Source organism: Haliotis rufescens, unplaced genomic scaffold (assembly GCF_023055435.1).
Source record: "Haliotis rufescens isolate VD_foot unplaced genomic scaffold, xgHalRufe1.0.p SCAF_35, whole genome shotgun sequence".
Taxonomy (NCBI): domain Eukaryota; kingdom Metazoa; phylum Mollusca; class Gastropoda; order Lepetellida; family Haliotidae; genus Haliotis; species Haliotis rufescens.
The window spans coordinates 1029124-1044329 of NW_025964057.1; the positions used below are offsets into that span (position 1 = coordinate 1029124).

Below are 15206 nucleotides of genomic sequence, written 5' to 3' on the forward strand. Positions count from 1 at the left end.
CTATTTTAATGTAAATATAACAACACTGCACACACCGATTTGCTCGTCATTGTTGGATGTCCATCTTAAAGTAAAGTGAGTGCGAGCGAGATTTGTTTAAGGCCATTTTGAACAGTATTTCAGTTATATCATGGCGTGTCAGCTTTAGGAGGAAAGCCTAAAGGGATGTTGGTCTCAGACGCTAACCACGTTGGCTATACCCGCGAGCATGGGTATATTAACCCATGAGAGACTATCACCATTTTATGTATATGTGTTCAAGTTGGGGTGCGAGCACTTGTTATGATAGTATAAATTCATATTCCAAAAATGTCCAAAAAGAAATGAGAGATTATGACTATTGATCGTGGAATACGTGAAGGAATGTCATCTTATGAAATGTGACTGGAAGAGGGGTTTAACGTCGCGTGCAAGATAATTGCACTTATATAGCGACGTATGTGTGAGTGGCTGCTTGTACTAGTCCGGACTGATGCCGATTTATAGTGCTAGCTCACTGAGATACCATGCCGCAGTGTAACATGAATACCCCACGGTAGATTTGGCTCTACGCCGCTGATAGAAATATCCCACTAAGCTCCCCCCTCGCCACGTCACATGATGACGATGTAGGCATACACAATATGTCTTATAATCAAACACACTTTCGCAAATACTGATGATCATTGATGATGTCCATTTTGCCTGTGGCTGACGATATTCAAACCTATAATCAATATTGGTACGTGTGCAACAATTGGGACGGATAAATCTGTATTAATAGTCATAGTACATGGGAGGATCAATAGTTGTAGTAGTTTGGAATGTAACACGTTCTGTTGTGGTAGTTTCCGGTGGCTCTACCATGACCCTGATATTCTCGTCATCATAATACGGTATACTTGTTGTTGCTTTTACAGTCGCTTCTGTAGTGGTCGTGGTCTCTTTTGATGTCGTGTCAGCTATCGTCGTGGTTGCCTTTCCTGTCGCTTCAGGAGCTGTGGTCTCCTTTACTGTCGCTTCAACTGTTGTGGTCTCCTTTACTCTCGCTTCAACTGTGGTGGTCTCCTTTACAGTTGCGTCTGCTGCTGTGGTCTCCTTTACTGTTGCGTCTGCTGCTGGGGTCTCCTTTACTGTTGCTTCAGCTGTAGTGGCCCCATTTACTGTCACGTCAGACGTTGTGGTCTCCTTTATTGTCGCTTCATCTGTTGTGGTCTCCTTCACTGTTGTGGTCTCCTTTACTGACGCATCAGATGTCGCTGTCTCATTTACTGTTGCGTCAGCTGTAGTGGCCTCATTTTCTGTTGCGTCAGCTGCAGTTGTAGTGGCCTCATTTTCTGTTGCGTCAGCTATAGTGGCCTCATTTAATGTTGCGTCTGCTGCTGTGGTCTCCTTTACTGTTGCTTCAGCTGTTGTGGCCTCATTTAATATTACGTCTGCTGCTGTGGCCTCTTTTTCTGTTGCGTCAGCTATAGTGGCCTCATTTAATGTTGCGTCTGCTGCTGTGGTCTCCTTTACTGTTGCTTCAGCTCTTGTGGCCTCATTTAATGTTACGTCTGCTGCTGTGGTCTCATTTTCTGTTGCGTCAGCTATAGTGGCCTCATTTAATGTTGCGTCTGCTGCTGTGGTCTCCTTTACTGTTGCTTCAGCTGTTGTGGCCTCATTTAATGTTACGTCTGCTGCTGTGGCCTCTTTTTCTGTTGCGTCAGCTATAGTGGCCTCATTTAATGTTGCGTCTGCTGCTGTGGTCTCCTTTACAGTTGCATCAGCTGTTGTGGCCTCATTTAATGTTGCGTCTGCTGTTGTTGTCTCATTTACTGTTGCGTCAGCTGTAGTGGCCTCATTTACTGTTGCGTCTGCTGCTGTGGTCTCTTTTACTGTTGCTTCAGCTGTTGTGGCCTCATTTACTGTTGCATCAGCTGTTGTGGCCTCGTTAACTGTTGCGTCAGCTGCAGCTGTAGTCTCATTTACTGTTGCGCCACCTGTAGTGTCGTCATTTACTGTTGCGTCTGCTGCTGTGGTCTCCTTTACTGTTGCTTCAGCTGTTGTGGCCTCATTTACTGTTGCGTCTGCTGTTGTTGTCTCATTTACTGTCGCGTCAGCTGTAGTGGCCTCATTTACTGTTGCGTCTGCTGCTGTGGTCTCTTTTACTGTTGCTTCAGCTGTTGTGGCCTCATTTACTGTTGCGTCAGCTGCAGCTGTTGTCTCATTTACTGTTGCGCCACCTGTAGTGTCGTCATTTACTGTTGCGTCTGCTGCTGTGGTCTCCTTTACTATTGCTTCCGCTGTTGTGGCCTCATTTTCTGTCGCGCCAGCTGTTGTGGTCTCCTTTACTGTTGCGTCTGCTGCTGTGGTCTCCTTTTCTGTTGCTTCAGCTGTTGTGGCTTCATTTTCTGTCGCGCAAGCTGTTGTGGTCTCCTTTACTGTTGCGTCTGCTGCTGTGGTCTCCTTACTGTTGCTTCAGCTGTTGTGGCCTCATTTTCTGTCGCGCCAGCTGTTGTGGTCTCCTTTACTGTTGCGTCCCCTGTTGTGGTCTCCTTTACTGTCACTTCGGCAGCTGTGGTCCCCATTACTGCCGCTTCATTTCTCTCACATGCATCCTCAGTATCTGAAAAGGTAGTGATATCAAATATTGCAGCGGGTGACACAGGCGATGTTTGTCATTTTCTTTGGGGGTGCAATGGTAGTCAGTGTAGTTATTTCTTTGTAACTTTGTGTTCATTCACACGTCTTATGGACTGAATCGGGCAACGTTTTCTGAGCTAAAGAGGACGGATCTTCTAAGTTAATTTTCAACGTAGTCTATGAAAAGGTTGTGTCATCTATGAAATTGATACACGTTTCACTGCGTTACATTTAGAGACTATATATACGGAAAACACGAATGCATAGCCATGTAATATAAATACATAATTATATAGTGACACCATTTCTTTGGGAATTTCAATGTGGTTATTGTGGCACGACTAGAATGACTTACGTGGCTTAATGGTTTATGAATATTTACAATGTCTTAACTATCATACCCAAAAAACTTGAATACCAAATAGTATTTTCTTATATCACACATTACTGTCAAATATAAGATAGCTACACGATAAATCGCAAAGGGCCATGAACAAACGAAGGGTGGTATATTTCACGATAAGACTTTGTCATGACGCCATTTCTGGAGATTGGTGCTCGCAACTTGATGACGTCGTATATTGGACGACGTTATTTTTGAGAGGGAAGTGTCCAGTATGTTGTTCCCCATAGATGTAGATGGGCTATACAGATTAACGCAATGGCCGAACGATCGCATCCAAATGTGGGAGAGATATGACAATTGGGATGAGTAGAAACGGTACAGATAATCGACGTGAGGATTGTGTGAATATGCCTACTTTCTATTCACAGAGTCACGAGTAAATATTCCAAAGCTTTTACATTATATCAACACCCTTAACGAGGCTTACATAATGTCAATATCTCATACAAGAAGTAAACGACAACGACTGGTAGTCGATTTTATCTTATTGTAAAACACTGCAGTGAAAATGAACCACTGCACCGCGCACCTCAAGGTTTATCTTCCCTGTAGTGTTTTATTGTGTTTATTATTACAGTAAACTACGGTTATAACGAACACGCTTATAACGAACTGACTGATATAACGAACTTATTTTTTAGTCCCGGCCATTTGTTGTATATATGCTGCATATATGCTTATAACGAACTACGGTTATAACGAATTAAAATTGGTGGTCCCTTTGAGTTCGTTATAACCGTAGTTTACTGTACTCCTAATTATCCATTGTCGAGAAATATGTTTACCTGACGGGACACCGACGTCAGCTCTTGAAGTCAGTGGGAAGGAGAGACTTGAATGTATAGAAATACTCACAAACACCAGATGGGAAATGAGCATGACTGTACCTTATTCAGGGATGGCTGAAAAGACATGGAACATATTAATAACCAGACGTTCGTACATCATAACTAAAACATTGGCGGATGTTATATGGGTGCATGCATAAATGAGTGAGTGAGTTGGGTTTAACGCCGCTTTTAACAATATTCCAGTTATATCGCGGCGTGTCAGCTTGATGTGGAAGGAAAGCCCGAGGTGATGCTGGTTTCAGACGCTTACCACTTCGGTGAAACCCACGAGCACGGGTATGGCGCTAACAAACCTAGAAACCTAATTGGGGCGAACCGGGATTCGAACCTACAATCATAGGTTTCTGGCGTGCCCAAGGGACTCAACTCTGCAAAGCAAATCGCGGCGCCTTAGACGACTGGGCCACCCGTGCCCCCGGTGCATGCATAGTAAATACAGACGTTGAACATTGACGTTGTTTGTTATGTTCATCAATGAACTGGCAAGGGATATAGAAGTATCATGTGGCATGGAATACAACTACATCCTGATCTTGTTCAACTTTTTTTGTTATTATTTGCTGATGATATCATTTTGGTGTCTGGTAGTGTGTATGGACTTCGGCAACGTATTAATACATTTAAATTGTTTTGCGATGAATAGAATTTATATGTAAATTTAGAGAAAACAAAGGTGTTTGTTTTTAAAAGAGGTGGTGCCTTATCTAGGCATGAGAAATGTTTGGTTTTTTTTATGGAGTCAAGCTCAATTGTGAACTCCTAAAAATATTAAGGCTTAACATTTAATAGCTCATTATCATGGGGTGAACATGTAAAGGATGCAGTGCTACAAGCAACGATTACTATTATTTGGAGTACTTAAAGTTTTAGCAAAGCTGAAGCCGTTATCGTTTAATACTTAATTAGAATAACTCCTATAATGTTATATGGGTCAGACATATGGGGCTTGAGTCCTGAAATTTGTAACGAAATTGATGGCGTACATTAGATTGCTTGTAAGCGATTTTTAGGAGTTCGAAACGCAACCTCAAATCATGTTGTGAGAGGTGAATGTGGGCGTTATCCGCTGTATATCTATGAGTGTAAAAGAGCTGTTAAATACTGGTGTAATATTGTGAAAATGACAGATTCATGATATATCAACAAAAGGTATAACATACAACTTCAGGCGCTGGTACAAATGATAAAATTAACTGGGCTTCATAAATCAGAAGTATTATTCAGCTAACAGATTTTGGCCTTGTGTGGGAGCACCAATGTATTACAAATATCCCCATGTTTATAAATTAATTTCAATGTAGATTAAAATCTTCAAATGAACAAGCCTGGAATGCAAATCTTTCGGAAAGCACTGCGTGATATACCTATTCGTTGTATGAGCAAACGTTTGGCCTGGAAATATATATTACTATGTTACCCCAAGAGAATTTTCGACTTGCTCTGGCTTGATTACGGCCTAGTTCCCATCGTCTTCGGATCGAATCTGGTAAACACAAAATGGAACCTAGAGTCGATCGAGTTTAATTATAGTTATGCAAAATACAGTTATGTTGACGATGAGTACAGTTTTATTCTAATATGCAAACTTTACCAGATTCAGAGGGCACAATTTATGCCAAAAAATATTTTGAATTTCCAACAAGGCAAAAGTTCAAACATTTTAATGTCATCTGTCCATCAAGCAAATGTATAAAGTCTATCTTTGGTCATTGCTAAAGCCATGTATCTTAGACAATCATTGTTAAATACATAAATGTGATCCTCGAACTTCCAGTGTACATTTTCCGTTTGTATCATGGGCCTATGGCCTACAATACATTTGATTAAAGAACCAGTGAACATTAATGTTTAAATATCTGAGAATGAGGGAAATGAATGTCTGTTATTTCAGCACTATCTCAATAAAGGCCTCACAGTATATGATTTAATGGGAGTTACATACATGTCCCTTATGAGGTGAGGTAAAATTGGGTTTATTGCATTTATATAGCGACGCGCATGCATGTAATGAATGCCCTGCTCAGGTACAGTAATGAATGCCCTGCTCAGGTACAGTAATGAATGCCCTGCTCAGGTACAGTAATGAATGCCCTGCTCAGGTACAGTAATGAATGCCCTGCTCAGGTACAGTAATGAATGCCCTGCTCAGGTACAGTATACTGACTCCGAGCCGACAAGCCCTGGTTTAGGCCCTTACAGCGAACGTCAATAATACCAAAACATGTTAACTGTGACCATGTTTATAATTAAGAACAGAGTGAGTAAGTCATAATTAATAGTCATATAGTGATCATGAAGGGAACAGTATGCTAAATGTACTATAAAACATGACAGGAAAGGTTGACATATATCACATTGCGAATATAGAAACCTTACCGGGTCTAGATAGTAAACAACATCCTCTGTTCATATATTAAGTATGCTGCGTTTAAACATGTCACCAAATTACTACAAATATAATGAACCGTGTTTGTAAAATATCTACAAAAAGAAAACTTACACAGACAAATCAACGTTAATCAACGGACATTTACAACAGTTTACAATACGACATAAATCTCAGACAATTTTAACTAACTACTTACTGTTATGAGTAACCAACTTGTCTCAAATTGAGCACTAGCGGGTCAGTACATACACACATTTCCAAACAATACATTTTGGCGTAGGCAGCGAAATAAGCGCCGAATTATGCCTTATATGGTGAACATTAATTCGGAATACTTACACGGAGACTCACGTCATCAGCTGTTCTATTACACAGTTGTGTCGTTGTACGTTGTAGGTTATATGGATTTGGCAACACATGGCAGTGGACACAAATGGTGATCAATACCAATGAAATTTAGAGTCGACCAATCTGTTGTGATGTATGTGTAAGATCAATGTAAATTGGTTACGCTTTGTCCGCTTCAATCGTTAGACGTTGCTAAAACAGTGTTTTGGCTGGTGAGGCTTTGTCATGTGTACTGTGTCCACATTCCCGTTATGTTTTCCAGTGCATACTCTAATAATCACTTGTACCTTCTCTCTCTCTCTCTCTCTCTCTCTCTCTCTCTCTCTCTCTCTCTCTCTCTCTCTCTCTGTCTCTCTCTCTCTCTCTCTCTCTCTCTCTCTCTCATAGTACAGAATATATATAGTAAGTGGTGGCTTAACAGTAACTCATTAAGATGTCTCACCGGCTCCAACTGGGGAGCCTCCAAAGATACCCCCCTCTCACTATATACAACACTAATTAGATCAAAACTAGACTACGGCTGCGCCATATACAATACCCTAAACAACTCTCTAACTAAAAAACTTGACTCAATACAATACCAGCCCTTAAACTAATTACACGCACCCAACATGGCACCTCCTACACCTCACTTCAGGCCCTTACAGGAGAAATGCCACTAAATCTACGCAGGGAACATCTAAGCCTTAATTTCTGGGCCGCGTCCCAAACAAACCCTCTCATCCAAAGCCTAATTAACCAAAACATTAGCCCAAGAAACCAAGCTCTAGCTCGCAAACACCCCTTACTCACCCCAATATCCCAAAGAATAACTAACTACCTCAATGAACACCAAACTCAAAATCTTAAACAAAACTGCAAAAAATCAAATATCTTCACCCCTAAACTCAAAATACCCCAAATAGACACAACGCTAACTAACCAAATAAATAAACAAACCGACCCAAACATAGCTAAAACCACCACACTTTCATACATACACGAAAATTGGCCAAATTGGTGTCACATATACACTGACGGATCTTCAGACCCGATCTCCAACCACACAGGTTTCGGAGTCCATACCACACAACCAGTTATATCCACACAATCTTACCGACTCCCTAACAACCAATCTATATTCACGGCCGAACTTATGGGCATGGCCTCAGCCCTGCATAACCAACAATCAAAAAACAAACAAAAAATCCTAATTCTCACTGACTCGCTTAGTGGGCTACAAGCCCTCCAAAACAAAAATACCAAAAAACGACCTAAATTAATAAACCAAATACTTAAAAGCTCCAACGACCTAACAAAAGCAGGCAAACAAATAACCTTCTTGTGGATCCCCGCCCACGTAGGAATTTACGGCAACGAAAGCGCCGATAAAGCAGCTAAATTATCTCTCAAAATACCAGAAATAAGCCTAAACCTACCCATCTCAAAATCAGAAATTAAAAGTGTAAACAAACAAAAAATAACCAAAAAATGGCATAATCAATATCAAAACTCAAATAGCCAAATCCAAAAAGTGCTCAGAAAACCACTAGCCAAACCTAAAATCCTACACCCCTCAAAAAAAATTGACAGATTAATTACAAAACTCCAAACAGGACACACGAACCTAAATAACCACCTAAAACAACTTAAAAGACACACCACAGGCAACTGCCCCTACTGCAAACAACCCGAAACCACGCACTCATCCACTGCACCCACTACCAAACACACAGAACCACACTACAAACCAACCTCAATCTAAATAAGGTTCCTACTCTAGATGAAATACTAAACCCTCAAAATAAACTAGAAAACTTCAAGGCCCTAGGCGTATTCCTAATCAAAACAGGCCTAATTAAGCGCATCTAAAAACTAATTAATCTACCAATCCAAAATCCAATAAACATACAAACACCCACCTCACCCGGCTCCCTTAGTTCCCTCCTCCACCCACCTCGGCATTTATTCCAAATTTTAAAATTTCAAAAAATCGATATAAGCAACCCCTAAAAGCCCCCTCTTGTGTTGCACACACCACTTTCACCCTTCTCGGAATACACTAAATGGTCTGGCCAGGCCCGTGTGCGAAATACGCTGCAGTCGGAAAGCGCACGTTAAATCTTCTATATCAGTCAGTCAGTTGACAACGGTATAAGGATATTTTTCCGACACGTCGCCTTTAAAGTATTAAAGAGGTTCTCATCCATACATTGTGTCTACTTTGTTATCCGTCAACTTCTAAGTAATGCCTATCAAACAATTCTAACACGACTGCGTTAAATGAGATGTCAGATATAACATCCTATTTCGACCTTAGTGAATTCTATTTTTGTTAATATTTCTGTTTATTCGAATGGATATTTCATTGGAGGTTTCCTTTCTGGGATGAGAAGGTGCATGTTGTCATGACAGGTACCTACTTTTATTGCTTCTTATAAAACATAACATATAACCTGGATGATGGTTTTATATCACACGTGAATTTTATAATATAAAAGGGGGCACGGGTGGCTCAGTCGTCTAAGGCGCCGCGATTCGCTGTGCAGAGTTGCGTCCCTTGGGCACGCCAGAAACCTATGATTGTGGGTTCGAATCCCGGTTCGCCCCAATTAGGTTTCTAGGTTTGTCAGCACCATACCCGTGCTCGTGGGTTTCACCGAAGTGGTAAACGTCTGAGACCTGCATCACTTCGGGCTTTCCATCCACATTAAACTGACACACCGCGATATAACTGGAATACTGTTAAAAGCGGCGTTAACCCAACTCACTCACTCACATTATAATATAATATATTGGTATATTGGGAGGATATTTTGATTCCAGAACTGGAACAGAGCCATGTTATGAAGATGACTGTATCCTGAAGTATCTCGAAGGTCAAGACAACTTATACTGGGACTTTCTTCTTGATATGTTTGGCCTTAAATGATATTCAGCGGATAAAGTTTTCAACAATTTGAAAAGCGTTTAATGTACTTATGTTCGATGTTGAATGTAGACATCATGTATTGTCGATGTGGTGGTGACAAAGGAGATTTTACATTTATTGGTAATATGGGAGCTGGAGCTAGTGTAATTGATTACATTCTAGGTACTGTAGATATGTTTGACATTTGTGAACATTGAGTCTCCTCGTGAAGCATCTTCCCCTTCCTACATTTGTGTATGTCGTTACGAGCGCTTCACTCTTCTTCCGTGCCTTCCTCAAATGAGTTTTGTTTAGATTTAAGTGGGAAAGAAATACGAAGGATATATATTAGCAAATTTGTCCTCAGAAACGTTTTCATTTCTCATAGAAAAGGCTGTTGACGCCAATATTGAGGATAGCGTGAGGTTCTTGACTGACGCGCTTGTGTTTGCTGGTGAAAACAGAAAACGGAAAGTAAACCCTGTGAGAGAAAATAACCACTGAGTGTGAATTACATAAATGCCAGATGTATTAACTTGTACAGTTTCAGCAAAAAGAATGATAAAGAAGTACTCTCTGCATATATTAGCGTTAGAAATAAATATAGGACTACATGTAGACTGAAGAAGGAAATATTTTTGGATCAGACCAGAGACGGTAGAAAGAAACATTTCCTCTTCATAAGAATTCTGGTCAAAATTTCGAACAGTTGACTTTCAAAGGAAGCAATAGCATAAACGTGGACGAATGGTTTGAATACTTCAAGAGTATTTTCTGTGGTACAGATTCTACAGATGCTTCAGGTGATATGCAGTGAGATATGTGATTTAATATTTTAGATCTACCAATAACTAGTGACGAAATTTTAGCTGCTGTTCGATATTTGAAAAACAATAAAAGTCCTCGTATCGATAGATTAGTATCGGATTTTTTCAATATTCCCTTAAAGAAATACTACAATATCTGGATTTTTTTTTTCAACACTATTTTGGAAACAATCCTGTACCAAAGATTGGGCACTCGGTGTTGCTGTTCCTCTTCATAAGAAAGGATTAATAAGGCGAGTCATTACAGAGGTTTACACTTTCAAGTTTTTTTATTTCAATTATTAATAAACGTTTGACATGTTGGTCCGAATCTGGTTGATGTAGAAATGGGAACTCAACCATTGACAATATGTTGATACTACAGACTATCATAGACCGATATATTAGAACGAAAGGAGGCAAGCTGTATGCAATATTCATAGATTTGTAAAATAACATTCGAATCTACATTGTAGATACAAAACGTGCTGAAAAAACGGTGCCTACTCCAATATTTTTACTTACCATGCGACCGGGTTGTGTTTTAAGGGTTGTTTTTTCATTAATGAGTTGGCGGAACAGATCTGTGAAAGTGGCATTCAACTCTACCCTGTAACAGTTTAGATATTCATGCTACTCTTTGCTGATGATATTGTTTTGTTTCCAAGTACAATGAAAGGTTTACAACATTTGACTTTCAGCGAATGAAAAGTGGTATCTCGATGGAAAAAAAATAGTAACTGTCACATCATATAAATACTTTTGGGTTTCATATTCAAGCAAGTTATCCTGGAATCTGCATACTAGTGATACAACACCGCGATATAACTGTAATACTGTTAAAAGCGGCGTTAAACCCAGCTCACTGGCCAAGGAAATATTATTTGGAATTTTACAAAATTAAAAAAAACTAAATGATCTTGCTCATGAAACATTCGTTAAAATATTTGCTGTTAAAATATGTCCCATGCTTTTATATGGATCAGAGATATGGGGTTTCTATGAGTTAAGGGCGATTGAATTGGTACACTTGTATGCCTGTAACAAATTTTCTTGGTGACAAAGAATGTACTTCAAATGTTATGGTTTATGGCGAATGTGGGTGTGTTACTTTATATGCGTGTCAGTACTTTAAAATAATTAAATATTGGTTTACAATTTTAAAGATGCCGTGTAATAAATTGCCAAGAAAATGTTAAAATATGGTGTTGTAATATGAATGCCATGGAGTTGGGTCGAAAATGTTAAAAAGTTTATCAAACGAGTGTGGATACAGTTATGTATTGAATGAATAATGTATACCAGAACATCCAGATAAAGAATTGTTGGCCATAAGACAAACCCTTAAAGATATTGTAGGCACTTCTTGTAAATGTAATTACTAATATCACTATATCCCTTACTGTTAATATGCCATTAATATGATAATCTGAGAAGTATATACTTAAAACGACATTTTTATGTAAATCAAAGTATCTAATATCTTCAGTTAACATTGATGTTGTACGAAATGTGTCCATGTATATTTATCATGCTATGTCAGTTAGAAATTAGTTTATGTTGTACATGATGTTCTGTTTTAAAGTTTACACAATAAACGGCTTTTCCATTGGACGTTTGACGTTCATAAGTGTACGACTCAATTTGACGTTCAAACGTTTTTTATGGAGCCCGTTTACTTAAAATGACGTAAACACTGACGGACTACTTCCACATTCCTGGGAATTCCTTGGCACTGATACATACAGAAGCGTTTTTTATGATCATTCAGACCCTTCAAGCATGAACTCAGCGTTTTAGTATACATTGAGCAACGTCACAGAGTTTGACTGCATCATCGTTCACGAATATCCTCGTAACGACCCATCCTAGTGCACAAAACGAAGAAATGCACATCCAAACTATTGTAGTATCGACTCCATCTGTGTCTAGGCTGACAGTGGCAGTCTACAGAATTCAATGAATGTACCTTAGTGTCTGTTTGACACATCTTTAATGACCTTCCACTGATCGGCCAATTGATAAATGATAACTAGAACATGTAAACGCCACAGGTTCATTAACAACTTCCGACATTTCACTCGTCACGTTTATCGTCGGCCATTTTGACGTCTTGTACTTGATGTAAATGTATTACGACGCGCTGTTGTCGTGACAGAGATAGTTCCTAACAGATAATGATGAAATTATATTAATACACTTGTTGAAAAGAAACTACAAAAGTTGTTCCTGAGCATGTTGAGCATACATACGCTCGAGACACCTCTCTATATGAGGAACTATTATATTCCGCGATACAGCTGGTTGTTGTATGGCTGTCAGTATAAACATGAAGCCATATGTACTAAATAAAAGTGTGTTTCGATCTTGGCCTTCATCCTTTGAGGTAAGAAATTGTGATACAAAAATTATAAGAATTGACTTTCACTTTATGTGAGTTCATTGGAGTATGAACCTTCATAGAGTGAGGGTCAAACATTATATGAACGTCGGAGCTTGAAGGTTCATACTCCAATGAATTCACACAAAGTGAAAGTCAATTCTGTAACAATCGCTTCCTAAATGCTGTATACCATGGGCTGGTGGCCCCACAATTTTGTTTTGTATCTGAGCTGATCTAGATACGAAATGTCTGTACCTTTAATCTCATGTCAGGTACATGTTTCACAATCAGCGGTGCAGTGACCAAACACATGGCAGCGACAGAATTCTACTACTCTCATGATACTCACTCCCAGTACTCTTCACTAACTGTGTTGAACTTGATGAGGCAGCTCTTAGTGATGTCGTCCTGGATCATGGTGGAGTTGTAGTCATCGGTGATGTTGAAGGCAGGGTGGTGTGTGTGTGTGTGAGGGGGGGGGGGGGGGGGGGGGGGGGGGTTGGTGTGGTGTAGACGTCACAGATGTTGCTGAGGATGCCGTCTACTCAAGGTTGTTTGTACATTACTTCTGTTGAAAGAATAATGTAATGTACTGTACAGATAGTAAGCAATTGCACAAATTCCTTCCCATACGAAATCTCGGTTCACAGCAGAGTCGATAGTACGATTCCAACTTTATCATGGGCATGTGTTCATGAACCACTATCAAATAGTGATGATAACAGATGTTCGCGAAAAGGTGAACGTATCCTGCCCCACCTTCAACAGAATCAATAAACATAGAAGCTGAAGGAAATCCATACACTAACTAAACAAAGTTGTCGTTCTGTTTGCCTCATCTATCGAAGTTAGCGATGGGGAGGGCTCCGTCCTGAAGGAGTTGGCATTCTAGGGATTACCACACGACTGTGCTATCCAGTAGACGAAGCTGACAGACATGTAGTATACGGCGTACATGATGACGACGTTGTAGTAGATGGACAGTATGGAGCTGGTGATCATCATTGCACAATAATTAAATTTTCGTTGTGTTCATTGAAATTCCTGCACTCTGATAAAGCTGAATTGGTCACGTGTTATTGCATTCATTTAATAATGAATGTAAAAAATAAAGCCACGCCCTACTAATATTACTGCGGAATGTCGGGGAATCCCAATATTACCGTCGAGGGAATGAAACAGCAAACGTGTAGACTCGTTCGCCTGTTGTTTTCCCGCTACCTCGGTTCAACTTTCATGTCTTCGGGTTTCATTTCTTACTAGCATTGTTTCAAACTGTGTTTTCCCGTTTTCAGGGAAGTAATGTTTGAATCTGGCGGTAACTGTCCATGTCATTCGAAACAGCCGCCTTACTCCTTACTTTCTTCAGGTTTGTTACAGTCTGACTGTTGCAGTTCTTCTCGCCCCTTGCCGTAATTGACAGGTCCTATGAACATTGTTTTGATCCTCATCTCCGTTGATTGGCTACTGACTTTGTAGGCGTGTCAAGTTAAATTAAACGATCACCCGATTCATGTCACGCCACAGTATGTATTCATACACCTGGGATGTTTATCAATCTCATCACTTTTGTCTGTTCTGATATATACAACTGTTTTTGGTTAAACTGTTGGAGATAAAACATGTTTTACGTTGTCGAATTTAATTATAAGCATTGACTGGGTATTTTCTCGGTTCATTGAGGTATGGATCGAAAAACCGATGTGCACACTTTTGTGAATCCGCTACGCCTGTGCACATCGGTTTTTCGATTCATACCTCAATGTACCAAATAAATACACAGTCAATCTTTAACCCAATACCTAAAACATCATCATTAGATCAGATGACTAGAATCTCTTGTCTGCATGCATTGTGTGTCTGGTCGGCTTATAAATGTGCATGCGATATGCGATATGCGATATGCGAAGAGAACACACAAGACTCTACGGAAATGATCGTGAAGCTAGAAGTTCCTAATGCAACGATATCATCTGGTAAGTATCTAAAGTTTCCCTCTGAGTAGCAGGTAGGCCAACTATTGCTCATTCCACATTAAGCATTGGTCACTCACTCATTTGTTAGATAATCAATAAGGTTATTACGCTTGGCTGACCTTCCACACAGTGATAAGTTCCTTTCGGAGGAGAACTGACCGACGGCCAGTTCCAAGAACATCATCGGTAGACTGATCACTACCAACATGACACAATAGGGAATGAAGAATGTGCCTGCACGGACAACTCGTCTGTATTCTCCGGGGGAGATAAAACAATCTCACATTGTGATAATGGGTTAGGTCACTGCACGGAATACTAATCTGTATTCTCCGGTTGAGATAAAACAATCTCACATTGTGATAATGGGTCAGGTCACTGCACGGAAAACTAATCTGTATTCTCCGGGGGAGTCCATTCAACACGTCAGTTTCTCTTCACCTAAAGTGAACTTCAATTCAATAACGACCATTTGAAGACCCAAGTGTGATGTATTTGAATATGACAAGTGTTGTACAGTGTTTTGCTGGTTGACAGAAAGTGTCGCCGATGC

At 39.9% G+C, this 15206-nt stretch overlaps 1 protein-coding gene across 1 annotated transcript; it reads right to left on the reverse strand.

Moving 5' to 3' along the window:
* Positions 1-756: 756 nt before the first annotated feature.
* On the reverse strand, positions 757-13679 carry LOC124134381 (flocculation protein FLO11-like). Its single transcript, XM_048381027.1, has 2 exons — positions 13577-13679; positions 757-2372 (listed from the first exon to the last, which is right to left on the reverse strand). The coding sequence occupies exons 1-2, from the start codon at positions 13677-13679 to the stop codon at positions 757-759; spliced, it is 1719 nt and encodes a 572-aa protein (XP_048236984.1).
* Between the last annotated feature and the right edge of the window lie 1527 nt (positions 13680-15206).